The sequence below is a fragment of the Carettochelys insculpta genome, chromosome 34, assembly GCF_033958435.1.
Source record: "Carettochelys insculpta isolate YL-2023 chromosome 34, ASM3395843v1, whole genome shotgun sequence".
Lineage (NCBI taxonomy): Eukaryota > Metazoa > Chordata > Testudines > Carettochelyidae > Carettochelys > Carettochelys insculpta.
The window spans coordinates 21150-48260 of NC_134170.1; the positions used below are offsets into that span (position 1 = coordinate 21150).

Genomic DNA, 27111 nt, shown 5'->3' on the forward strand with positions numbered 1-27111 from the left:
TTAAAGGGCCAGCACAGTGAGCCAAGTTCTGACCCGCTGGGGAAACTGAGGCACACGTGTCTCATTCCCCATATGCTTAAAAGTGAGGGAGGAGGGCAGGGGCTCAGCCCCAGGACTCCTGGGTTCTCTCCCTGGTGGTGGGAGGGCAGTGGGGGTCGGAGCCAGGACTCCTGGGTTCTCTGCCTGGCTCTGGGTGGTGCAGTGGGGTACGGTGAGTGGTTGTGGGTGGGAAGGACCCAGGAGTCCGGGCTCCGAACCTGCCCCTGCAAGCTTTCCCCCTCCTGCTGATTGGTCCCTGGGCAGTGGGCAATCCCCTGCAGGCAGTACAGGGGCTAAGACACACAGGAGGCAGCAGCCCACACAAAGCCCCAGGCACGGGGGAGAGGGCTGCAGCCAGGGGAGCTCTGGACACAGAGCTAAAACCACCCTCTCCCCACCCCCCAGGGAACTCCTTCACACCCCCCAGTCTCCATGGGGCTGAAGTCAGGCAGCCTACTGGTTAGAGCAGCAGTGAGGCAGAGCCAAAATTTTTTACTGGCTGCCACTGGATTTGACCCCCCCCACACCCAGGGAAACCGAGGCACACATGCCCTTCCATCCCGCCTCACCTTGTCGGGGGGGAGTGGGGGGGAACCAGGACTCCTTGGCTCTGGGTGAGGCAGTGGGGCCTGGTGGTTAGAGCAGGGGCACGGGGAGCCAGGACTCCTGGGTTCTTTCCCCAGCTGTCTCCCCGGCCCCGTTGGTTTGATTCCCACACACACACACTGATGAAAATTAGTAAAACCTTTATTTCCCGTTCACCCAGGTACATTTAATTTTGCCAACCGGCACCAAAAGAAATCCAAACGGGGGGGTTACCGCCCTCCCCCAACATACATACCGCCAGCCCCACGGCAACGTCTCGGTAAAAGCCGGGAGAAATCACACCCGGCAGCGCTGGGGGGGGGGTCCTGCAGTGGTTAAAAACACTCTCGCGTCCCCACGACTCCAAGTTCCCTTCGGACGAGCTTGTCCCCCTAGAACGCAGCCGTGGGGGTCCGAGAAACCGGCGCCTGGCGACGTACAGCTCCGAGCGCAGGGAGGAAAGGCTTCAAACTAAGGTAAGGGGACAGGCCTCTTGCCCTTGCAGTTGGAGGGGGTCCCCGCATCACCCGTCCCACCCGCTAGGTAGTCTAAATGTATCTACAAGAATCAAAAATGGGCAGCCATTCCACCATCTTTGGGGGGTTCAGGGATCCGTCCCCTTCCCCGGATTGGCCATTAAAGAACTCCAGGGGTCAGCCCCCACACCCCAGAGATCACGCGCCCCAGATTGCGAGACGAGGCCCTGGGCAGGCCCTCCTGCTGGCCGCCGGCTCAGTTGTCCTCGTCGCTGTCGTCGGGGCTGATGGCTGGGCTGGTGAGGCTGTAGGTTGGCGAGGTGGGGCTGTAGCCCGGCGACGTGGGGGAGTAAGTCGAGCCCTTGGGTGAAGTGGGGCTGTAGGTGGGACTGGTTGGGCTGTACTTGGGCGAGGTGGGGCTGTAGGTGGGGCTGGTTGGGCTGTATTTGGGAGAAGTGGGGGTGTAGACAGGGGAGGTCGGAGAGTAGGTTGGGGAAGTGGGGCTGTACTTGGGGGTGGTGGGGCTGTAGGTTGGTGAGGTGGGGCTGTACTTCGGAGAGGTGGGACTATACTTCGGAGAGGTGGGACTGTATTTTGGAGAAGTCGGGGTGTACTCCGGCGAGCTGGGGCTGTAGGAGGGGCTGGTCGGGGTATATTTGGGGCTGGTCGGGCTGTAACTGGGGCTGCTGGGGCTGTAGCTGGGAGAACTGGGGGTGTAGGTGGGCGACTGTGGGGTGTAACGGGGGCTGGAAGGTGAGTAGCTAGGCGAAGTCGGGCTGTAACTGGGACTGGTTGGGCTGTAGCTGGGAGAGGTGGGGCTGTAGTTTGGTGAAGTCGGTGTGTAGTTGGGGCTGGTGGGACTGTAGCTGGGAGATGTCGGACTGTAGCTGGGGCTGGTCGGGGTGTAGTTGGGAGATGTCGGGCTGTAGTTGGGGCTGGTTGGGCTGTAGCTAGGAGAGGTGGGACTGTAGCTAGGCGAAGTCGGGCTGTAGCTAGGAGAGGTGGGACTGTAACTAGGCGAAGTCGGGCTGTAGCTTGGGCTAGTGGGGCTGTAGCTAGGCGAAGTCGGGCTGTAACTAGGGCTGGTCGGGCTGTAACTTGGCGAAGTTGGGCTATAACTAGGACTGGTCGGACTGTAGCTTGGCGACGTTGGGCTGTAGCTGGGGCTGGTCGGGCTGTAGCTAGGAGAGGTGGGACTGTAGCTGGGGCTGGTCGGGCTGTAGCTGGGAGAGGTGGGGCTGTAGCTGGGAGAGGTGGGGCTGTAGTTTGGGCTGGTCGGGGAGTAGGAGGGGGACGTCGGGCTGTAGGAGGGGGACGTCGGGCTGTAGCTGGGGCTCTGGGGGGTGTAGCCGCCGGGCGATCGGGGCTCGTACGCCGGCGACGTCGGAGAATAGCTGGGGGACATGGCCCCACCTGCGGGGGGCAGGAAGAAAGGGGGCCGTTAGAGGGGACGGGGGGCGCTGGGGGACGGGGGGCCAAGCCCAGACACTCACCTGGCGAGGGGACGTAGGGGCTGGAAGGCCCTGGGGAGCCGGGCGAGCCAGGGGTGGGGGACCAGGCTGGGGAGTAGCCGGGGCTGAAGCCGCTGGCGTCGGAGGCGGCGCTGGGGGAGAAACCGGCCGCCCCGGGGGTCATGCCGCTGCCTGGGGGGAGAGCAAAGGGGGGGCAGGTTATGGGGGGAGAAGTGGGGCCCACAGGAGACAACCTCCACCCCACGGCGTGCCTCAGATCGGGGGCACTTTCACCCCCCGCCAGGAGTACAGCTCTGCCCCTCCGGGGGGCCCCCACCCCCTCCCCGGGGACACCCCCAGGCCGAGGGAGACCCAGCGTTACCCCCGCCCCCCGACACTCCCCCCACGCACCGACGCTCGGGGACCAGGCACCGTAGGCCGGGGTGGCCCCCTGGTTCCAGGGGGTCATGGCCGGCGACATCCCCCCCATGGGGCTGGGGGCGGATCCGAAGAACATGCCGGTGGCTGTGGGGAGAGAGAAGAGCGTCAGGGCTGGGGGGGAAGGAGCCCCAAAGTCAGTTACACCAGGGGGCTCAGGGCTGCCCCCCACGAGGGGCACCTGCACCCACCACCGTCCTCCCGCACCCCACACCAGCATAGGCACAGACAAGGAGCAACCCTCGGATGAGAACCCAGGAGTCCTGGCTCCCTGCCCCTGCTCTAACCACCAGCCCCCACTGCCCTCCCAGCGCCGGGGAGAGAACCCAGGAGTCCGGGCTCCCACCCCCTGCTCTAACCACCAGCCCCCACTGCCCTCCCAGCAGCAGGGAGAGAACCCAGGAGTCCTGGCTCCTGGCCCCTGCTCTACCCACCAGCCCCCACTGCCCTCCCAGCACCAGGGAGAGAACCCAGGAGTCCTGGCTCCCAGCCCCCTGCTCTAACCACCAGCCCCCACTGCCCTCCCAGCGCCAGAGAGAGAACCCAGGAGTCCTGGCCCCCACCCCCTGCTCCACCCACCAGCCCCCACTGCCCTCCCAGCGCCGGGGAGAGAACCCAGGAGTCCTGGCTCCCAGCCCCCTGCTCTAACCACCAGCCCCCACTGCCCTCCCAGCGCCGGGGAGAGAACCCAGGAGTCCTGGCTCCCACCCCCTGCTCTACCCACCAGCCCCCACTGCCCTCCCAGCGCCGGGGCGAGAACCCAGGAGTCCTGGCCCCCACCCCCTGCTCCACCCACCAGCCCCCACTGCCCTCCCAGCGCCGGGGAGAGAACCCAGGAGTCCTGGCTCCCAGCCCCCTGCTCTAACCACCAGCCCCCACTGCCCTCCCAGCGCCGGGGCGAGAACCCAGGAGTCCTGGCTCCCCCCCCATCTAACCACCAGCCCCCACTGCCCTCCCAGCGCCGGGGCGAGAACCCAGGCGTCCGGCCCGGTACTCACGGACGCCCACGCCCAGCCCCGGGATGTTGCTGGGGATCTCCATGCCGTATTTGCACTTCTCGGCGTCCAGCAGCAGGTCGAAGCAGCCGGTGCCGGCGGGCGCCAGCTGACCCAGCATGATGTTCTCCGAGACCCCCTTCATGGGGTCGCTCTCCCCGTGGGCCGCCGCCTCCATCAGCACGTCCACCTGCAGGGGGGCGCCGGGGGTCAGGGGGCGCGTCCCGGGCAGGACCCCAGGGATCCCCCCACCCCGCGGTAGGCCGGGGGGCAGCGGCCGGCCAGCCCCCACTCACCGTCTCCTCGAAGGAGCACTTCATGAGGGGCCCGGTGTCCTGGCGGTTGACGCCGTGCCGGGTGATGGCCATGAGGTGGCCGCGGCAGGTCATGGTGTCACACAGCAGCGCCAGGTGCCGGTAGTTGACGTAGGAGCCGTCGAAGGAGATGACGTGATAGAGCTCCCGCTCCAGGGCCTTGCGCACCGCCTCAATCCCCAGCACCTGGGGCACCGGCACCCCGTGAGCAGGCGCCCCGCCTCCCAGAGCGGACCCAGGAGTCCGGGCGCCCACCCCCCGCCAGCCACCAGCCCCCACTGCCTCCCAGAGCGGACCCAGGAGTCCGGGCGCCCACCCCCCGCCAGCCACCAGCCCCCACTGCCTCCCAGAGCGGACCCAGGAGTCCGGGCGCCCACCCCCCGCCAGCCCCCACTGCCTCCCAGAGCGGACCCAGGAGTCCGGGCTCCCACCCCCCTCCAGCCACCAGCCCCCACTGCCTCCCAGAGCGGACCCAGGAGTCCAGGCTCCCACCCCCTTCTAGCCACCAGCCCCCACTGCCTCCCAGAGCGGACCCAGGAGTCCGGGCGCCCAGTCCCTGCTCTAACCCCCAGCCCCCGGCGGCCGAGCGGGACAGGACCCAGGCGCCCCGACTCACGGTGAAGATCTCCACGATGTCGTTGGAGGTGGTGCGCACGGGGTCCACGTCCTTCTCGCTCAGCACGCGCATGAGGCTGACCCCGTCCGTCTCCAGGATCCATTCCTGCAGCGCCTTGAACTCCCCGTCCTCCGTGATGATGATTTTCTTCTTGTTGTCCGTCTGCGGCAGGTGCATGTACACCTGGGGGGGCAGGACAGCTCAGCTCAGCACCGCGCCCGGCTCCTCTCGCAGCGCCGAGACGCGCCCACCTCTGGGGTGGGGCAGCCGGGGACACGAGGACCCCTCGCCCGGCGCTGAGATGCGCTCACCTCTGGGGCGGGGCAGCCAGGGACATGGGGACCCTTCGCCCGGCGCCGGAAGCGCCCACCTCTGGGGCGGGGCAGCCGGGGACACGGGGCCTCCTCTCGCAGTGCCGAGATGCGCCCACCTCTGGGGCGGGGCAGCCGGGGACACGGGGACCCTTCGCCCTTTGCCAGAAGCGCCCACCTCTGGGGTGGGGCAGCCGGAGACACGGGGCCTCCTCTCGCAGCGCTGAGACGCGCCCACCTCTGGGGCGGGGCAGCCGGGGACACGGGGACCCCTCGCCCGGCGCCCAGATGCGCCCAGCTCTGGGGCGGGGCGGCTAGTGACACGGGGACCCCTCGCTCCTCACCTTACTGATCTGCTCGATCCCCTGCAGCGTCATGTCCGTCAGCATGTTGGACTCGATGCAACGCAAGAAGACGTCGTCGTCCATCTTGTCCACCACCTCCTCCTCCTGCAGGAAATGGAAACCGTTACAGCTGAGCACAGCCGGGAGCAGACAAGAGGAACGAAGACAGGCCAGAGCAGCCCCTGCTGGTTAAGTCCGTCTCCAACTACCTCCCACACCCCCGGAATCAGTCCTCCAACATCGCTATGGTTAAAGACCAAGAAGCCCTTAAAAACAGCCTTTCTAGCATTCATTTTGCCATAGTCTCTATAGTGGAAACAAATATTAGCAGCCCATCAGTCAGTCAGTCCTCCAGCACCTCTATGGTTAGCCGCAGATGCGACCTGCACCCGCTCTAGCCCTCAAGGCAGACCCAGGCACCCACCTCCTGCATCTTGTTCTCGTCGTTGTTCATGATACGGATGCGCAGCACCAGCTTCTCCGCGTTGTCGTCGTTGAAGATGCAGTTGAGGTCATCACCGAAGCCTGGGCCGGAGAGGGGAGCAGTCAGTCACCCCCGAGGCCCCCCCCACTCCGTGCCCCACCAGCAGAGAAATCCCTCCTGACCTGACCTGAGGTGGGGATCTCCTTCCCCATCCCGACCCTGGCTGAAAGCAGGCCAGGCCCAGCAACTGGGAAGCCCTGCTCACTCACCGCCCCATAACCTATCTCCCGCTGTGGGGTGGACTCAGAGACGAAAACCCCCTCATCTGTCGGCTTGTTTTGCACTAATCCTTCCTGACCCCTGTAGGTCGCAGCCCTGGAGCATGAGTGTGGATTGGGTCAGTGCCTCAAAGGAGAAACTAGGGGATGTAAGGAACATCTCAGGCCCCCCAGGCGTGGGTAGGGAAAACTCGGGGCCCCCCCCGGCCCGGTACCCGCATTGATCTTCTCAGCGATCTGCTCCATGGTGAGCTTGCGGTCCGTCATGTGCTTGCGGTCCAGCTCCACCCGCAGCAGCCAGGGCGAGATGCGGCTGACGTCGAAGTCGGGCATCTCGTAGTAGACGTTGACCCACTCCTGGTCCTCCGCCACCACCGTGCTCTGCGGGTTGGGGTCGTAGTAGATGGCCGTGTTGGCCGTCACCTTGCGCAGGGTGGTGTGTTCCAGCCGGCACAGGATATCCTGGGGGGAGAGACGGGGTGGGAGTTTTATCCCCCGCTTCCGGCGCGTGTCCTGTACTTCCCCGCAGTAACGTGCCTCAGTTTCCCCAGGCCCAGCAGCAGCGACCAGGGGAGCCCTTTCCCCTCCAGGAAACAGAACGGAGGAGCCTGGTTGGTTTGAATTAGAACCGGGGACCCCCCCCTCGCCCCCCCCCAGGGGCTTACCTTGGCCCGCTCGGCGTCCCGGGCCGACTGCCCCAGCAGGAAGACGGTGAGAGAGGGGGTCTTGGGCTTCTTCGAGATGTTGATCAGCTCCTTCAGCCGAGGGACGCCCAGCGTGACGTTCTTGGCCGAGACGCCGGCGTAGTGGAAGGTGTTGAGGGTCATCTGGGTGGCGGGCTCGCCCAGCGACTGGGCCGCCAGGGCTCCCACCATCTCCCCCGGGTGCGCCTGCGGGCGGGACGGCGTCAGAGCCAGGGCCGGAGACCCCTCCCACCTCTGCACGACGGTACCACGTGCTCACCCTCTTCCACCATCGTTTTCACGACCCTAACTTTGCAGGGAATTCTGCCGCATGCGCCCTCCGCTTCCCTGCGGTAGCGCGCCTCAGTTTCCCCAGCGAGGAAACCGATCGAGCCATTCACTGAAAAGGGGCGAGCGGCTGGACTGGTTTCTGCTCCTCCTACGCCCGTACCCTGTGGGGAGGTGAAATTGCACCTGCGGGCTCGTCAGGGAGCTGCGAACGTAACCAAGAAGCGCCGTGGAAGGCGACCTCGTGAGGTGTTCGCGTCGACTATAGCGGGCGTAGACTCCTAGGACTGGACAGGACCTCAGGAGGTCGGCGGGTCCGGCCCCTGCCCAAAGCAGGACCAACCTGACTCCACCTCTAGGGCTGGAGATCTCCCCCACCGCTCTGGGGAACCCGCCCCAGTGCCTCACCGCCCTCCTGGGGGGAGAGTTTTTCCTCATCTCCGACCTCCACCTCCCCCACCGCGACGTGAGCCCATCGCTCCTCGTCCTGCCCCCCGGCACCCCCGAGAACAGCCTCCCCCCGGCCTCGTCAGAGCCCCTGCAGGGAGGTGAAGGCTGCCAGCAAACCCCCCTCGCTCTTCTCTTCTGCTAACTCACCACGCCCCAGTCCCTCGGCCTCTCCTCACCGGCCACCTGCTCCAGCCCCCGGCGCATTTTGGTTGCCCTCCGCCGGCCCCTCTCCAACGCACCCACGTCCCTTCTGCACTGGGGGGCCCAGAACCGGACACAACCCTCCAGCCGGGGCCTCCCCAGTGCTGAGGGAAGGGGACCAACTACTTCTCTAGCGCTGCTGGAAATGCTCCTCCGGACGCAGCCCCATGTGCCGGTCGCCTTCTCGGCTACAAGGCCCCACTGGGGGCTCCTCTCCGGCCTCTCACCCACCGCGACCCCCAGGGCCTTTTCTGCCGCCCGTCTCCTTAGCTGCATTAAGTTCTCTCTCAGCCTGTTATTTCTTACTAAACTCTTTGATGTTGGATTATAAAGGACTGGCGAGGCGTGGGGTTTGGGTCACATCTGAGGTACACGTTAACCTGGGGATGGGGCTGGTCCCGTTGGGGGCTGGAAGAACCTGGGTGGATCTGGCGTGGGGTTTGGGTCAGATCTGAGGGATACGTTGACCTGGGGACGTGGCTGGTCCCTTTGGGGCTGGAAGAAGCTGGGTGGATCTGGCGTGGGGTTTGGGGTCAGATCTGAGGGATACGTTGACCTGGGGACGTGGCTGGTCCCTTTGGGGCTGGAAGAACCTGGGTGGATCTGGCGTGGGGTTTGGGTCAGATCTGAGAGATACGTTAACCTGGGGACAGGGCTGGTCCCTTTGGGGCTGGAAGAACCTGGGTGGATCTGGCGTGGGGTTTGGGGTCAGATCTGAGGGACACGTTGTGATGGAGTGGGGGATACCTGTCTGTCTGTCTCTGTGTGTGTGTGTGTGTGTGTGTGTGTGTGTGTGTGTGTGTGTGTGTGTGTGTGTGTGTGTGTGTGTGTGTGTGTGTGTGTGTGTGTGTGTGTGTGTGTGTGTGTGTGTGTGTGTGTGTGTCGCTCCTGCTGAGGGTAACCCTGACGACCAGGTGACACCTCTGGGCTGCAGACAAAGGAGGAGGTGGAGCCTGAGGGGTTTGAATTGGAACTGGGAGTTGGAAGCAGTGAGTCTGGGCTGGGAGAGAGAGACAAAGGAGGGGCCCAGGCCCCAGCTCTGGGGGCCCCTCGGGGCCTCCTCTCCCCAACATGGGTTGGACTGGCTGTCTCTGCCTGCTGTACTGACTCCTCTGAACGATGCTGTGTCCTGTCGGCTAATAAACCCGCTGTTCTCCTGCTGAGTGAGAGACTCTCCTGCCTGCGGACGGGGTGCGGAGCTTGGGGGACCCCAGAACCCCATAACACACGTTGACCTGGGGACGCGGCTGGAAGACCCTGGGGGGACGGGCTGAGACGGGTTTCCGTAACCTCCCGTCTGGGCGAGGAACGTACGGGATTAGAAGCTGCAGAACCCAACTTTGCTCACGTAACTTCCGGCCGGCCAAGGAACTGCTGGTTCACCTGACAGACGCACGCCCCGGTCGGGACCTGGTTTTCAACCATTCCCCTGGGACAGCCGCTCCCCGCCGGGCCCCACAGCCCCCCCCCACCACTCACGATGGCCTGGTTGAACTTGGACTCGATCTCTCCCAGCAGCCAGTCGAAGGCCTCGCCGCTGAGGCGGAATTCCTCCACCATGCGGCGGCTGCAGAGGGTGGAGCGCAGGTGGATGTTGAAGAGGAGGGTGGCGTTTTCCTGGGCCTGCCGGCTCAGCGGGTCGTCCCCGTTGACGATCACCAGCCGCTTGCTGAGCTCCTTCACGCCTGGGGTGGACGGGCGGGGGGTCAGACAGGCCCTGGGTCGCCCTGCCCCCAGAGATACCGCCCCCACCAAAACCCCCGGCTATCCCAGCAGGCCGAGGGGCAACGCTGCCTCACCTTCCACCACCTTGATGGGGTGCAAGTCAGAGGGCAGGCGGGTGTTGATGTGGAAGATCTTCTGGGCGTTCCAGATCATACGAAGCAAGTTACAGGGTAACACCACCTGCAGAGAGGGCGCATGGCTCAGGACAGACCCCACCCCTGACCCCCAGGGCCCTGAGGGAGCAGGGACAGCGGGTCAGGTGGTGGGGCCAGGAGCCAGGACTCCTGGGTTCTCTCCCCGGCGCTGGGAGGGCAGTGGGGGCTGGTGGGTAGAGCAGGGGGCGGGAGCCAGGACTCCTGGGTTCTCTCCCCAGCGCTGGGAGGGCAGTAGGGGCTGGTGGTTAGAGCAGGGGCCGGGAGCCAGGACTCCTGGGTTCTCTCCCCGGCACTAGGAGGGCAGTGGGGGCTGGTGGCTAGAGCAGGGGGCCGGGAGCCAGGACTCCTGGGTTCTCTCCCCGGCGCTGGGAGGGCAGTGGGGGCTGGTGGTTAGAGCAGGGGGCTGGGAGCCAGGACTCCTGGGTTCTCTCCCCAGCGCTGGGAGGGCAGTGGGGGCTGGGTACCAGGACTCTGGGGGTCTGCCCCACACTGCTCACCTTGCTGTCCCCGGTGGGGAAAATGACCCTCAGCACCTCCCTGTCCTCGCGCATCTTCTCGAATTCCCGCTCCAGCTCGTTCTGGATGTGGGCGTTGCTCAGGATGTCCTTCACCATCTCCTCCTGCAGGGTGCGCCGCAGCGCCCGCTCGTTGGTGTAGTCGAACTTGAACCTGCACGATTCGGGGGGTGGGGGGGGCCCAGCTGAGAGAGCTTTGGGGAAGGGGGGGGATCTCCCATTCAACACAGCTGTGAACTGCTTACACCCCCAGCCCAAACGAGCTTCTCCACACTGAAACGCGCCCACCTCTGGGGCAGGGCGGCCAGGGACACGCGGACCCCTCGCCCGGGGCCGAGATGTGCCCACCTCTGGGGAGAGGCGGCCAGTGACACGGGGACCCCTCGCCCGGGGCCGAGATGTGCCCACCTCTGGGGCAGAGTGGACGGTGACACAGGGACCCCTCGCCCGGTGCCGAGATGTGCCCACCTCTGGGGCAGGCCGGGGACACGGGGACCCCTCGCCCGGTGCCGAGATGCGCCCACCTCTGGGGAGGGGCGGCTGAGGACACGGGGACCCCTCGCCCGGCGCTGAGATGCGCCCACCTCTGGGGGGGGGGGGGTCACTCACTTCTTCTCGAAAGCCTTGTTGGAGGGTTTGAGAGTGGCCAGGTTCTGGAACTCGACGCTCTCTCCGGCCAGCCCGTCCTCCCCGTAGCGCAGCTGCACCACCTGGTTGATGGAGTTTCGCACCGTGGCATCGTACTTCACCATCACCGACTCCATAGACTTAATCAGACGCCGCTGGATGTAGCCTGGGGGGCGGGGAAGGCACAGTCAGGGCCCCCGCCTGCGGGATCCCTGAGACACTGCACCCCACAGCAACACGGGGCCCCCACCGGCACCGGCCGTGTCACCCGCAAGGGCCCGTTTTGTTCCCAATACAGAAGACGACAGTGTGGGAACCTGGGGGGGCGTCCTCCCCGCAGGGAGCGAGGGAGGGAAAGAAAACCGAGGTGGAGTCGGAGCTGGGCAGCTGACGGTGGAGGACCCCTCGCCCGGCGCCGAGATGTGCCCACCTCTGGGGCAGGGTGGCTGGTGATGGGGGACCCCTCGCCTGGCCCCGACATGCGTCCACCTCTGGGGCAGGGCGGCCGGTGACACGGGGACCCCTCGCCTGGCCTCGACATGCGCCCACCTCTGGGGCAGGGCGGCCGGTGACGCGGGGACCCCTCGCCTGGCCCCGACATGCGCCCACCTCTGGGGCAGGGCGGCCGGTGACGGGGACCCCGCACCGAGATGCGCCCACCTCTGGGGCGCGGCGGCTGGTGACATGGGGACCCCTCGCCTGGCCCCGACATGCGCCCACCTCTGGGGCGGGGCGGCCGGTGACACAGGGACCCCTTGCCTGGCCCCGATATGCGCCCACCTCTGGGGCACGCCGGCCGGTGATGGGGACCCCGCACCGAGATGCACCCACCTCTGGGGCGGGGCGGCCGGTGACGCGGGGACCCCTCGCCTGGCCCCGACATGCGCCCACCTCTGGGGCAGGGCGGCCGGTGACGCGGGGACCCCTTGCCTGGCCCCGACATGCGCCCACCTCTGGGGCGCGGCGGCCGGTGACGCGGGGACCCCATGCTCCCCACTGACCCGTCTCGGCCGTTTTGACGGCCGTGTCGATGAGGCCCTCACGCCCGCCCATGGCGTGGAAGAAGAACTCGGTGGGCGTCAGCCCGGCCAGGTAAGAGTTCTCCACGAAGCCGCGGCTCTCGGGGCCGTAGTCGTCCTTGATGAAGTGGGGCAGCGTGCGGTGCTTGAAGCCGAAGGGGATGCGCTTCCCCTCCACGTTCTGCTGCCCCACCACCGCAATGACCTGGGGGGCAGAGCACACCTGAGCGCCGGGGGGCAGAGCCCGTTCCTGTCCCCCACACCTGCTCCCGGGGGGCACTGGGCATCCGGCTCCCAAGTCCGCTGGGGGCTCTGCTGCCCCCACGCCCAGCCCCACAGCCCCTAGGGAGGAGGTGAACCACCACCAGCGGGGGGCGGGGCTGGGCGGCCCTCTCCAGCCAGGAAGGGTGTGCAACTGGCGCTCTGGGGGGTGGACCTGGCAAAGGCCAAGACCATGATGGGTGCTCCCTGCTCCAGGGGGCGGAGCTGAGCCCAGCCAGGCCCCTCCCACACTCCAGGGGGCGGAGTGAAGCCCAGCCTGACCCCCACTCCCCACTCCCGGGGCAGAGCCCAGCCAGGCCCTTCCCAGGATCCAGAGGGCAGAGCCCAGCCCAGCCAGGCCCCTCCCACACACCCCACTCCAGAGAGCGGAGCCCACCCAGGCCCCTCCCACACACCCCACGCCTGGGGGCGGAGCCCAGCCAGGCCCCTCCCACACACCCCACGCCCGGGGGCCGAGCCCAGCCAGGCCCCTCCCACACACCCCACACCCGGGGGCAGAGCCCACCTGGGATATGTTGATCTTGGAGCCCTTGGCCCCCGACACCACCATGGACTTGAAGTTGTTGTACTCGGAGAGCGACTTCTGGGCGGAGGAGCCGGTCTTGTCGCGCGCGTCGTTCAGGATCCGGTTCACCTGGTTCTCGAAGGTCTGCCGCAGCGTGTTCCCCGGCGTCGGCTCCAGCTCGTTGTTGTGCGCCTTCTCGATCACCTGCCGCGCCGTGGGGCGGGGCGGGGGTGAGCCGGGGCAGGGCCTCGCGGCCCAGCCCCACACCTGGCTCCTGCCCTCCAGCCCCTGCCAGCTCCCCCACTCCCCCGCACACCCTGCGCCTGGCCCCCCCCCGACCCACTGCCAGCCCTGACACTTGCCCCCAGCCCCACTGCTGGTGCTTCACGACCCCCCAGACGCACCACCCGGCCCCCCCAGGACCTCTCCTCTGCCCCCCCGGCTCGGCACCTCAATGACGTCCTGCTTGGCTTTCTTGATGGTGTTCTGGATGTCCTGGTAGGTTTTGGCGTCGGCAATGGAGTCCCCGATGCCGATCGTGTGGCCTGGGGACACGGGTGGGGTCAGAGCCAGGCCGCGGGGGGTGGGGGCGCTGCTCCCCACAGGCTCAGGGCAGCAGCAGAACAGGGCCACGAACCCGGACTCCTGGGTTCTCTCCCCGGCGCTGGGAGGGCAGTGGGGGCTGGTGGTTAGAGCAGGGGGTGGGAGCCAGGACTCCTGGGTTCTCTCCCCAGCGCTGGGAGGGCAGTGGGGGCTGGTGGTTAGAGCAGGGGGTGGGAGCCAGGACTCCTGGGTTCTCTCCCCGGCGCTGGGAGGGCAGTGGGGGCTGGTGATCAGAGCAGGGGGTGGGAGTCAGGACTCCTGGGTTCTCTCCCCAGCGCTGGGAGGGCAGTGGGGGCTGGTGGTCAGAGCAGGGGGTGGGAGCCAGGACTCCTGGGTTCTCTCCCCAGCACTGGGAGGGCAGTGGGGGCTGGGGTTGGAGGAGGGGGTGGGAGCCAGGACTCCTGGGTTCTCTCCCCAGCGCTGGGAGGGCAGTGGGGGCTGGTGGTTAGAGCAGGGGGTGGGAGCCAGGACTCCTGGGTTCTCTCCCCAGCACTGGGAGGGCAGTGGGGGCTGGGGTTGGAGCAGGGGGTGGGAGCCAGGACTCCTGGGTTCTCTCCCCAGCGCTGGGAGGGCAGTGGGGGCTGGGGTTGGAGCAGGGGGCGGGAGCCAGGACTCCTGGGTTCTCTCCCTGCACTGGGAGGGCAGTGGGGGCTGGGGTTGGAGCAGGGGGCCTCACCCTCGATGAGCAGCCAGTTGTTGATGACTGTCTGGATGTTGCTGTAGAAAAGCCGGGTGGTGTCATGACCCATCTCCAGGTACGAGATGTGCACGAGGGAGCCGGCCGAGGTGCCCAGCGACTTCTTGCAGAGGATCCCCATGATCAGCTCCCCGTTCTCCACGATGACCTGGCGGCGGAGGCAGAGGCGGCGGTCAGGCCGGTGTGGGGAGAGAGAGAGAGAGAGAGAGACGGACGGACGCACGCGCGCGCCCCCGGTACCTTGGTGTCGCCGGGCGAGATGTGCTTGTAGGGGCCGCTGTCCTCGTCGTCGGGGTGGGTGCTGTGGGTGCGGATGCAGTTGATGTGGCCGGGGATGATGAGCGAGAAGATCTGTTTGCCGGTCCACAGCGGGCGCGGCTTCAGGATGGCCGGCTGGGGCACCTTCCCGTCCCAGGTGGACAGGAACATGAGCAGGTTCATCACCTCGCCCTGCCGGGAGCCGGGGGTGAGAAATACCCACTACCCAGCCGGACCCTCTAACAGCCCCACCGCATCTCCAGACCCCTCGGCCAACATGCCCCCAACCCCCCGCAGCGAGAGACCCCCCCTCCTTCCCCAGTGAGGCCCAGGGACGCGCCCCTCCTCTTGGGGGACACCGGTTTCAGACCCAGAACAGGGAGGATCTTTGACAGGGTACCAATTCTGGACCCCCACAGGGCTCCGCTGGGGGCTTGTCCCCTGAGCTCCCCCCCACGCCCAGCGGGAAGGTGCAGGGGCACCAGGGCTAAGGAGCCGGGCGGCAGAGAAGGCCCTGGGGGTCGCGGTGGGTGAGGGGCCGGAGAGGAGCCCCCAGTGGGGCCCTGTAGCCGAGAAGGCGACCGGCGCATGGGGCTGCGTCCGGAGGAGCATTTCCAGCAGCGCTGGAGAAGTGGTTGGTCCCCTCTCCTCGGCGCTGGAGGGTTGTGTCCGGTTCTGGGCCCCCCAGTGCGGAAGGGACGTGGGGGCGTTGGAGAGGGGCCGGCGAAGGGCAACCAAAATGCGCCGGGGGCTGGAGCAGGTGGCCGGCGAGGAGAGGCCGAGGGACTGGGGCGTGGTGAGTTGGCAAAAGAGAAGAGCGAGGGGGTTTGATGGCCGCCTTCACCTCCCTGCAGGGGCTCTGACGAGGCCGGGAAGGGGCTGTTCTCGGGGGTGCCGGGGGGCAGGACGAGGAGTGATGGGCTCACGTCGCGGTGGGGGAGGTGGGGGTCGGAGAGGAGGAAAAAGTCTCCCCCCAGGAGGGCGGTGAGGCACTGGGGCGGGGTCCCCAGAGCGGTGGGGGGGATCTCCAGCCCTAGAGGTGGAGCTGGGTTGCTCCTGCTCTGGGCAGGGGGCCGGACCCGCCGACCTCCTGAGGCCCCGTCCCAGCTCCGGCTCACCCTCTCCAGGAAGACGTCCCGCTTGGTGAACTTCCGGACGGCCGTGAGCGTGTCCTGGACGATCCCCATGACAGGCCGGTTGGACTGGGGGGTGACGATCATGCGGGGCACCATGGCCAGCTCCTGGATCTCGGCCCGGGTCTCCAGCGACTGGGGCAGGTGGAGGTTCATCTCGTCCCCGTCGAAGTCGGCGTTGTAGGGGGTGGTGACGCTGCGGTGAGGGGGGGAGAGGACAGAGCCCATGTGACAGATCCGGGGGTGCTGGGACCCGACCCCCGGCGGCGGGGGGAAGCACCAGCCCCGGCCCCTCACCTGAGGTTGAGGCGGAAGGTGGACCAGGGCAGGATTCGGACCCGGTGGCCCATCATGGACATCTTGTGCAGAGTGGGCTGGCGGTTGAAAATGACGATGTCGCCGTCGCACATGTGGCGTTCCACCTGGGTGGGGGAGCAGGGGTGAGCCGGGGGGGGGGGGGGGGGGCAGCCCCACAGAGCCCAGCCCCCACCCCCCATCGGCAGCCTCCCGAACGCTCCCTCGGTTGTAACCCCCCTCCCCGGCCGGCACCGGGATCCCCCCCAGCTCTGCCACGGGGGGGCAAGGGGGCAGCCCCTCACCTTGTAGCCGATCTGCAGGTGGAGGTCGCTGGGCTTGGGGTGGAACCGCAGGTCGATCCGGTCCCCGTTGTCCCGGATGATGTACTTGGCTCCCGGGTACTGGCTGTTACCGCGGCGCACCAGCTCCTGCAGCCTGGGGGGGAGAGGATTAGCTGCGGGGGGGGGGGCACAATTGCCCCCAGACCCCCCCCGCCGGGCAGCGGCGCCCCCCCCACCTGTCGATGTTGAAGGGCGTGACGATCTCGGCGAAGGTCATGTTGGCGGCAATGGAACGGGGCACCCCCACCTGGTCGATGGAGAGGTTGGGGTCCGGGGTGATGACCGTCCGGGCCGAGAAGTCCACCCGCTTGCCCATCAGGTTCCCCCGCACGCGCCCCTCCTTCCCCTTCAGCCGCTGCTTCAGGGACTTGAGGGGCCGCCCCGACTTCTGCATGGCCTGCGGGGAGGGGAGGAGGAGAGGGGAGGGGCGTTAGGGGGGGACCCCACGCCCCGGCCAGCCAGGCGCAGAACCAAGGACTACAAATCCCAGCATGCCACAAACCCAGCCAGGGACTACAACTCCCAGAATGCAACATGGACACCCCCCCCGGCCAGCCAGGGACTACAACTCCCAGCATGCAACATGTAAACCCCCCCCAGCCCAGCCAGGGACTACAACTCCCAGCATGCAACATGGAAACCCCCCCCGGCCAGCCACGGACTACAACTCCCAGCATGCATCACTGCCCCTAGAGCCCACCAGGGACAGGCCCCAGTTGCTTCTCCCAGCATGCAACATGACACCAGGAGCCCAAGTGGCCCACCCGTATCCCAGCATGCACTGCTGCACTGGAGGCACCGATCTAGCCCCCAGGGAGGACCTGCCCTGGCATGGGGGGTGGGGGAGCACGCCAGGGGAGAAGGGCCCTTCCCAGCATGCCGTGCTGCCGAGGCGGCGCTCACCCGGGGCAGGCCGGGCAGCTCGTTGTCCACCATGGTGGCCACGTGGAACTGAAGCAGCTTCACGTCCTCGGCGATGACGTGGGCGGCCGCCCCGTTCTGCTCGTTCCGCCGCAGCTGGTTGTTGATCTTCACCACATCCGCCAGCTTGTGGGTCAGGTCATCCTGCGGGGGGCAGCCGGAGACGGGGGGGGCTGTCACTCCCGGGGGAATCCAGGAGTCCTGGCCCCCCGCCCCCTGCTCTACCCACCAGCCCCCACTGCCCTCCCAGCACCAGGGAGAGAACCCAGGAGTCCTGGCTCCCAGCCCCCCTGCTATAACCGCCAGCCCCCACTGCCCTCCCAGCACCAGGGAGAGAACCCAGGAGTCCTGGCTCCCGGCCCCCCTGCTATAACCGCCAGCCCCCACTGCCCTCCCAGCACCAGGGAGAGAACCCAGGAGTCCTGGCTCCCACCCCCTGCTCTACCCACCAGCCCCCACTGCCCTCCCAGCACCAGGGAGAGAACCCAGGAGTCCTGGCTCCCACCCCCTGCTCTACCCACCAGCCCCCACTGCCCTCCCAGCGCCAGGGAGAGAACCCAGGAGTCCTGGCTCCCACCCCCTGCTCTACCCACCAGCCCCCACTGCCCTCCCAGCACCAGGGAGAGAACCCAGGAGTCCTGGCTCCCGGCCCCTGCTCTAACCACCAGCCCCCACTGCCCTCCCAGCGCCAGGGAGAGAACCCAGGAGTCCTGGCTCCCACCCCCTGCTCTAACCACCAGCCCCCACTGCCCTCCCAGCACCAGGGAGAGAACCCAGGAGTCCTGGCTCCCAGCCCCTGCTCTAACCACCAGCCCCCACTGCCCTCCCAGCACCGGGGAGAGAACCCAGGAGTCCTGGCTCCCACCCCCCTGCTCTAACCACCAGCCCCCACTGCCCTCCCAGCGCCGGGGAGAGAACCCAGGAGTCCTGGCTCCCACCCCCTGCTCTACCCACCAGCCCCCACTGCCCTCCCAGCACCAGGGAGAGAACCCAGGAGTCCTGGCTCCCGGCCCCTGCTCTAACCACCAGCCCCCACTGCCCTCCCAGCACCAGGGAGAGAACCCAGGAGTCCTGGCTCCCGGCCCCTGCTCTAACCACCAGCCCCCACTGCCCTCCCAGCACCCGGGAGAGAACCCAGGAGTCCTGGCTCCCACCCCCCTGCTCTAACCACCAGCCCCCACTGCCCTCCCAGCACCGGGGAGAGAACCCAGGAGTCCTGGCTCCCAGCCCCTGCTCTAACCACCAGCCCCCACTGCCCTCCCAGCGTCAGGGAGAGAACCCAGGAGTCCTGGCTCCCAGCCCCTGCTCTAACCACCAGCCCCCACTGCCCTCCCAGCGCCAGGGAGAGAACCCAGGAGTCTTGGCTCCCAGCCCCTGCTATAACCGCCAGCCCCCACTGCCCTCCCAGCGCCGGGGAGAGAACCCAGGAGTCCTGGCTCCCAGCCCCTGCTATAACCGCCAGCCCCCACTGCCCTCCCAGCACCGGGGAGAGAACCCAGGAGTCCTGGCTCCCACCCCTGCTCTACCCACCAACCCCGCTGCCGGGGAGAGACCCCAGGCGTCCTGCCCCCCCGCGAGCCCCACCTGGTTGCGGGCGGAGCCCTGCATGACCACAGCGGGCCGGACGGAGAGGGGCGGGACGGGCAGGACGGTGCAGATCATCCACTCGGGCCGGGCGAACTTGGGGTCCATGCCGAGGATGAAACACTCCTCGTCCGAGATGCGCTTGAAAATCTCGTGCACCCGCTCGGGGCTGAGCAGGATTTTCTTCTCCTGCGAGTCCTCGTTGACGTGCTTCCACTCGGCGTAGAGCTCCAGCCCCGTGCGCCGGATGCGGGGCTGGTAACGCCCGCAGCCCCCGTGGCCCTGCGGCGGGGAGCCCCGGTCAGCTCAGGCCCGGCCCGGCCCGGCCCCCCGCCCGGCCCGCCCCCCTTACCTTCTCCTTGGTCAGGTCCTCGTCCCCCTCGGGCTGCTCCACCCCGAACTTGTGGTCCATCTCCTCCCCGCCCTCGCAGATGTTCTTCCCCTTGCACAGGTCGTAGACGTGGGTCAGGCGCTTCTTGGGCTGCCCCTTCGACTTCCCCAGGATGTCCTTGATCTTGGGGTTGTTCTGCGGGGCGGGGGGCAGGCGGTGAGCTAAGGGGGGCAGCCAGGCCCTCCCTCCCCCCCTTCAGGGCAGCTGCGGCCACGCCCCCCACCTTTAATAAAGCTCCGCCCTGGATACAGAAGGGGGGACCCAGGCCCACCATTGCCCCAGGTCAGCTGTGGCCACGCCCCCTGATATGGCCACGGCCCCCACCTTTAATAAAGCTCCGCCCTGGATACAGAAGGGGGGACCCAGGCCCACCATTGCCCCAGGTCAGCTGTGGCCACGCCCCCTGATATGGCCACGCCCCCCACCTTTAATAAAGCTCCGCCCTGGATACAGAAGGGGGGACCCAGGCCCACCATTGCCCCAGGTCAGCTGTGGCCACGCCCCCTGATATGGCCACGCCCCCCACCTTTAATAAAGCTCCGCCCTGGATACAGAAGGGGGGACCCAGGCCCACCATTGCCCCAGGTCAGCTGTGGCCACGCCCCCTGATATGGCCACGCCCCCCACCTTTAATAAAGCTCCCCCCTGGATACAGAAGGGGGGACCCAGGCTCACCATTGCCCCAGGTCAGCTGTGGCCACGCCCCCTGATAAGGCCACGCCCCCCACCTTTAATAAAGCTCCACCCTGGATACAGAAGGGGGGACCCAGGCCCACCATTGCCCCAGGTCAGCTGTGGCCACGCCCCCTGATAAGGCCACGCCCCCCACCTTTAATAAAGCTCCGCCCTGGATACAGAAGGGGGGACCCAGGCCCACCATTGCCCCAGGTCAGCTGTGGCCACGCCCCCTGATATGGCCACACCCCCCACCTTTAATAAAGCTCCGCCCTGAATACAGAAGCAGGGGACCCAGGCACACCCTTGCCCCAGGTCAGCTGTGGCCACGCCCCCTGATATGGCCACGCCCCCCACCTTTAATAAAGCTCCGCCCTGGATACAGAAGGGGGGACCCAGGCCCACCATTGCCCCAGGTCAGCTGTGGCCACGCCCCCTGATATGGCCACGCCCCCTGATATGGCCACGCCCCCCAGCTTTAATGCAGCTCCGCCCTGGACAGAGAATACTGGGAAGGGGGGACACAGACCCACTCTTTCCCCCCCCACATTTGCTGTGGCCACGCCCCCCACATATGGCCACGCCCCCACTGTACTGTAGCTCCGCCCTGTAGCCCAAGCTTGGCCTGGCCTCCCTTACCCCCTCTGCAGCTCCCGCCCAGCCCCAGCCGCCCTTACCCCCTGCACCCCAGGCCCAGGCCCAGCTCACCGCGTCCACCAGCAGCTTGGAGCAGAAGAAGCAGACGCAACGCAGAACTTTCATGGTCTTGCCCAGGAAGCCCACGTGGAAGACGGGTTTGGCCAGCTCGATGTGCCCAAAGTGCCCCGGGCACTCCGTCATGTTCCCTGCGGGGAGAGCCGCCCTGAGCCTGCCGCATGGGGCCGGGGCCGGGGCAGGGCCTGGCCCCTCCAGGGGCGCCGGCTCCCCCCAGCCCAGGGCAGGACTGGCCGGCTCAGGGGCAGGGAATGGGGCAGGGCCTGGCCCCTCCAGGGGCGCCGGCTCCCCCCGGCCCAGGGCAGGACTGGCCGGCTCAGGGGCAGGGAATGGGGCAGGGCCTGGCCCCTCCAGGGGCGCCGGCTCCCCCCGGCCCAGGGCAGGACTGGCCGGCTCAGGGGCAGGGAATGGGGCAGGGCCTGGCCCCTCCAGGGGCGCCGGCTCCCCCCGGCCCAGGGCAGGACTGGCCGGCTCAGGGGCAGGGAATGGGGCAGGGCCTGGCCCCTCCAGGGGCGCCGGCTCCCCCCGGCCCAGGGCAGGACTGGCCGGCTCAGGGGCAGGGAATGGGGCAGGGCCTGGCCCCTCCAGGGGTGCCGGCTCCCCCGGCCCAGGGCAGGACTGGCTGGCTGAGGGGCAGGGAATGGGGCAGGGCCTGGCCCCTCCAGGGGCGCCGGCTCCCCCCAGCCCAGGGCAGGACTGGCCGGCTCAGGGGCAGGGAATGGGGCAGGGCCTGGCCCCTCTAGGGGCGCCGGCTCCCCCCGGCCCAGGGCAGGACTGGCTGGCTCAGGGGCAGGGAATGGGGCAGGGCCTGGCCCCTCTAGGGGCGCCGGCTCCCCCCGGCCCAGGGCAGGACTGGCTGGCTCAGGGGCAGGGCCTGGCCCCTCTAGGGGCGCCGGCGCCAGCTCCCCCCAGCCCAGGGCAGGACTGGCTGGCTCAGGGGGTGGGAATAGGGCAGGGCCTGGCCCCTCTAGCGGCGCCAGCTCCCCCCGGCCCAGGGCAGGACTGGCTGGCTCAGGGGCAGGGAATGGGGCAGGGCCTGGCCCCTCTAGGGGCGCCGGCTCCCCCGGCTCAGGGGCAGGGAATGGGGCAGGGCCTGGCCCCTCTAGGGGCGCCGGCTCCCCCGGCTCAGGGGCAGGGAATGGGGCAGGGCCTGGCCCCTCTAGGGGCGCCGGCTCCCCCCGGCCCAGGGCAGGACTGGCTGGCTCAGGGGCAGGGAATGGGGCAGGGCCTGGCCCCTCTAGGGGCGCCGGCTCCCCCTGGCCCAGGGCAGGACTGGCCGGCTCAGGGGCAGGGAATGGGGCAGGGCCTGGCCCCTCTAGGCAGCCCAGAGTCCCCCCAACCCCACCCCAGGGTCTCGGCCCCCAGCAGATCCTTTCCCTTCTCACCTGCACACGTCTGGCACCGGCCTGTCTTCTCAATCACTCCCTGCCGGGGGTCCATCAAGCCGCCCAACTTGGGGCGGCCCCCTTCCGTTGTCTCGGGGTACTTGATCCCCCCCTCTGTCACCGACATCCGTTTCTAGCAAGGGGGGCAAAGCAGACCAAGGGTCAGTGAGGGACAAGGGGGTAAACTGAGGCAGGCCTCAAGATGGCCGCCAGGTGACATGCCCACAGGGGCTTATGGCTGCACTGCCCCAGCAGGCTAGTTTCTTAAATTCCAGCAGTGCCCCCAAACAATGCGCCCATTTCCCAGCTTGTGCAACTGAGGCTCAGCCAGTTTCCTGCAGCACCGAGTTCCGCAGATGTTGCTGTGTCCTCAGATCCTCTCCCTCCGCTCAGCCCCAAACCGGGATGAGTTCCCTGCGCTAACCCTGCCGGGGGCCCTCACGCACCACAGCTGTTCCAGGGCCCTCTCGGAAAGCCACACGAAGCCGCTCTGGCGGAGGCAGAAAGCGGGTAACTTCCACACCACTTACAGAAGCGTTTTGCCCACTGCAGCCCGTTCAACACTGGAGGGAATAGGTGTGCCACGGAAAAAAGCTGGTGCCGGCGGTAATTTTCCTGCTAAAATATTAGCTATGAAATTGTACCTGTACCAAAGATGCTCAGGTGCTTAGGCTGAAATTGTGCATGTACCAAAAAAAATACCCGGGTACTCCGACTGAAATTATGAATGTTCCAAAAAAAATACTCGGGTTCTTAGACAAATTGCGTGTACACCAAAAAAAACAATACCCGGGTTCTTTGACTGATATTATGTGTACACCAAATAGAAATACCCAGGTTCTTAAACTGAAATTATGAGTGTACAAAAAAAAAATACCTGTGCTCTTAGACTGAAATTATGTGTGTACCAAAAAAACCCCGGGTTCTTAGACTGAAATTATGAGCGTACCAAAAAAATACCTGGGTGCTTTGACTGAAATTATGACTCTACCAAAAACATACCGGGGTTCTTAGACCGAAATAATGTGTGTACCAAAAACAACAATAGCCGGGTTCTTAGACCAAAATTGTGTGTACACAAAAAAAACACTCAGCTTCTTAGACTGAAATTATGCATGTACCAAAAAAAATACCCGGGTCCTTACACTGAAATTATGAGCATAGGAAAAAAAAATACCCAGGTTCTTACACTGCAATTATGAGCGTACCAAAAAAATACCTGGGTGCTTAGACTGAAATTATGCATGTGCCAAAAAATACCTGGGTTTTTGACTGAAATTGTGTGTGTACCAAAAACACTCACAGGTTTTTAGACTGAAATTATATGTGTACCCAAAAAAAAATACCTGGGTACTTAAACTGAAATTGTGTGTGTATCAAAATAGCCGGGTGCTTAGGCTGAAATTGTGTGTGCGCTAAAACACTCAGATACCAGGATTGAAATTTTGTGCGTATATCAAAAGTACTCATGTACTTTGATTGAAATTGTACCCAGGAACTTAGACAAAAATTGCGTGTGTGTCAAACAGCTTAAAGCACTTAGATTGAAATTGTGAGTGTCTATAAAACACTCAGGAACTTCGGTTGAAACTGTGCGTCTACCAAAACACTCAGGTAGTTCGATTGAAATTGTATCTGAAAAATACTGAGATACTTCGATTGAAATTCTGTGTACACCAAAAATACTCACGATAGTTGGACTGAAATTGCCTCTCTCAAAAATACCAAGGTACTTCGATTGAAATTCTCCACATACCAAAAATACTCACGTACTTAGACTGAAATTGTGCGCGTCCGAAAATTAGCTAGGAACTTTGCGTGTATTAGTATTTACAGTTCATTCATGATAGCACAGCTTTCAAGCAACTCGTCCCGAAACAGTCGATTCGAATTGCGTTGACGCAAGTCAGGTTCACAAAAATCAACCTGATACTGAAGCTACGAGGACCCAGCACCCCAGTATCGTTCCTTATATGAAGCAGATTTGCGATCGAAAGCTGCTAAAGCCCTCTTCCCCTGAAAAATACCCCGGCAACGTTATTTTTATTCCTCAACACTTTTCGGCAAAAATTACTAATTTATAAAACCGCAAGATCAGAAAATCTTTTGCCATGCCCAATTAGTTTTACGTTCCTTTTTCATAAAAATGTTTAAGCGCCAAGGAACGACTGACTTTTTCAGAGCCAAATTGTCCTATTATTATACAAAAGAATACCATAAACCATTAAGAACATAAAAACGGCCATACTGGGTCAGACCAAAGGTCCATCTAGCCCAGTATTCTGTCTGCCGACAGTAGCCAGTGCCAGGTGCCCCAGAGGTGGTGAACTGAAGACAACGATCAAGTGATTTGTCTCCTGCCATCGGCAAAAGGCTCGGCACCATACCTTACCCCTTGCTAATGGCCATCTATGGACCTAACCTCCAAATATTACCGAGCTCTTTTTTAAACTCTGTTAGAGTCCTGGCCTTCACAGCGTCCTCCGGCAAGGAGTTCCGCAGGTCGACTGTGCGCTGTGTGAGGAAAAACTTTCTTTTATTACTTTTGAACCTGCTACCCATTAATTTCATTTGGTGTCCTCTAGTACTGTTATGGGAACAAATAAATAACTTTTCTGTATTCGCTTTCTCCACATCATTCACGATTTTATATACCTCTATCATATCGCCCCTCAAACTCCTCTTTTCTAAACCAAAAAGTCCCAGTCTCTCCAGCCTCTCCTCATCTGGGACCCGTTGCAAACCCTTCATCGTTTTAGTCGCCCTTTTCTGAACCTTTTCTAACGCCAGTATATCTTTTTTGAGGTCAGGAGACCCCATCTGCACGCAGTACTCAAGATGTGGGAGCACCATAGTTTTATATAGGGAAAATAAGATACGCTTCGTCTCACGGTCTATCCCTTTTTTAATTATTCCTAACATCCTATTTGCTTTCCTGTTTCCCTATTTACTTTATTCTTCTTGCAGCTGTTAGATTGAGATTTTGGTTTGGGTTTGTACTTAATTTTAAGACTTCATTCTGGGGTTGCTAACCGTCCTAGCAGGACCTGACTTGTCCATTCAGGCGATTTCTTTCTCCTTCTTTGCAAAATAAGACACCTGAAAAACCTAGCAAAAGGGGAGCCTGTAAGGGCAAAAATAAGAAATTACGCTCCAGTAAACCTGAGTCACTAAGGTGCCACCGGACTTCTGATCCTGACAAACCAAATTCTTTTAAATCAACTTTTGAGCATTACACACGGGCTTTTTTCAGCAGGAGACCCTCTGCCCAGCAAGGCTGCGTTCCATCAACAGAGCCCAAGCCTGAAAGTATTAGGAGAGTTTCGCCCATCACCCAAAATCGATTTACGATACGCCGAGTCCAGCTATACCATTTTCCAAGCTGGACGTGAAGCTCTTACATCAATTCCCCCAGTTTGCAACCTGGGCTTCCGAAAACTCGGGTCAGGGCAGTCTTTGCCCCTGACCAGAGTTTTAATTTGATTAAGCGCCCGGCAAGGCTTCCAAGGGCGGAATAAATTTTATTTGCACTGGGATGCGTGGACCACTCTTGGAAACGCACCCCAATAGATTTCCAGCCTCCACGGAAGGCAGCCGAAGTCACAAAGGGGGGGGTGGGACAACTGGAGCGGCCAAGGGGCGTTGCTGACCCACAATGCAATCTTGCCACCTCTACCCTGCCCTTGCAAGGGAGAAGAGCCCCAGGTGAGCCCCTCCCCCTGTGCATGGCTCCACCCACTGCCTCCTGCAACAGGTCACAACCCCCCCCGACCCCCGGTCAGTGTGATGCGCTTCCCAAAAGGCAACACCACACCAACACATCACTAAGCGTTGTGCAACGCACACCGATCACGCCCAAGAGACCCCAAGTCACTTTCCACAACGCCACACCCCCTCAACAAACTCTTAGCCACCGTTACGCCAGGCAATCCCCTTTCTAGTGCAAGGCACACCAGCACATCATGCACCCTCTAGTGCAATGCACTGTGATCACACCTGTAGGCAACGTTACACAACACCCTTCCACTGTACAACGCACCTGCTAGTGTAATGCAACCTGACCCACGGCTAGACACCTGTACCCCACGCAACACACCCGCAACCCTTGCTAGTCACCTCTTAGTGCAACACACTGCTAAACACACCCACACACCGTGCAATGCACCTGCAGAGCAATGCGCCTCCAAACACACCTGCAGCTCACGCAACACATCCACCATACACCTGTGCCCTGTGCAACATCTCTAAACTCATCCGCACCCCACAGAACACACCTCCAAACTCACCCACACCCCATGCAACGGACCCCCTAGCGTGACACACCTCCGAGCACACCCATGCCCCGTGCAATGGGCCCCCTAGTGCAACACACCTCCAAACCCATCCACGCCCCCTACAATGCACCCCCGGTGCAGTGTGCCTCCAAACGCAACGGTGCCCCGTGCAACGCACCCTCTTATGCGACGCAACTCCAAACTCACCTGCGCCCTGTGCAATGCACCCCATGGCAATGCACCTCCAAATGCAACCGTGCCCTGTGCAACGCACCTCCAAATTCATACGCACCCCGTGCAATGCAATCCCAGTGCAATCCGCCCCACACGCAACAGTGCCCCGTGCAACGCACCCTCTTGTGCAACGCACCTCCAAACTCACCGGCACCCCGTGCAATGGAACCCCAGTGCAATCCGCCTGACATGCTACCGGGCCCCGTGCAACGCACCCTCTTGTGCAACGCACCTCCAAACTCACCGGCACCCTGTGCAATGGAACCCCAGTGCAATCCGCCTGACATGCTACTGGGCCCCGTGCAACGCACCCCCTTGTGCAATGCACCTCCAAACTCACCTGTGCCCCAGTGCAACGCACCTCCAAATGCAACTGTGCCCCGTGCAACGTGCCCCCGTGCAATGCACCTGCAAAAACACCCGTGCCCCGTGCAATGCAGCCCTAGTGCAATGCGCCCCCACATGCAACTGTGCCCCGTGCAATGCACCCCCAAGCACACGCGTGCGATGCACCCCCCGTGCAATGCACCCCCAAGCACACGCGTGCGATGCACCCCCCCGTGCAATGCACCCCCAAGCACGCCCCGCCCCCAGGCCCCCCCGCGCGGCCTTCGCCCCCGGGCACGCACCATCTCGTCGGGGCTGAGGATGCCGAACTGCACGCGCTTGATGGTGCGCAGCGGGCACGCGCTGTCCCCGGAGGGCGGCCCCCCGTGCATGGCGGGTCACGTGACGCGGCCGCGCCCCGGCGGCGGCCTCCGGCGGCAGGAACCGTCTCCCCCTCCCTCACCGGCCCCCCCCCCCCCTTTTTCTTTCGCACCGGGGGGGTGACCCCTATACGTCACAGGCGCGCCCTCGCTCGCGCGCGCCCCCGCGACGCACC

The 27111-nt window shown here is 64.5% G+C and overlaps 1 protein-coding gene across 1 annotated transcript; it reads right to left on the reverse strand.

Annotated features, from left to right (window-relative positions):
• Positions 1 to 768: 768 nt before the first annotated feature.
• POLR2A (RNA polymerase II subunit A) lies at positions 769 to 27111 on the reverse strand. Its single transcript, XM_074982942.1, has 29 exons — positions 26858 to 27111; positions 21721 to 21853; positions 20330 to 20466; positions 18908 to 19081; positions 18556 to 18837; positions 16954 to 17115; positions 16227 to 16447; positions 16012 to 16144; positions 15710 to 15834; positions 15398 to 15608; positions 14262 to 14471; positions 14001 to 14169; positions 13172 to 13266; positions 12722 to 12925; positions 11917 to 12139; positions 10898 to 11081; positions 10271 to 10442; positions 9693 to 9798; positions 9373 to 9578; positions 6937 to 7161; positions 6487 to 6733; positions 5994 to 6094; positions 5570 to 5674; positions 4915 to 5097; positions 4281 to 4484; positions 3988 to 4174; positions 2963 to 3076; positions 2594 to 2743; positions 769 to 2513 (listed from the first exon to the last, which is right to left on the reverse strand). Exons 1-29 carry the CDS (start codon positions 26945 to 26947, stop codon positions 1357 to 1359), a joined length of 5910 nt encoding a protein of 1969 aa, XP_074839043.1. The 5' UTR covers positions 26948 to 27111; the 3' UTR covers positions 769 to 1356.

Coding starts and splice junctions, on each gene's coding strand:
- POLR2A (XM_074982942.1), bottom strand. CDS start 26,947: ATGCACGGGGGGCCGCCCTCCGGGGACAGCGCGTGCCCGCTGCGCACC. Junction 14,472..15,397: donor GGGACGTCTTCCTGGAGAGG/GTGAGCCGGAGC, acceptor GGCTCCCGGCAG/GGCGAGGTGATGAACCTGCT. Junction 2,514..2,593: donor CCCCTACGTCCCCTCGCCAG/GTGAGTGTCTGG, acceptor TGCCCCCCGCAG/GTGGGGCCATGTCCCCCAGC.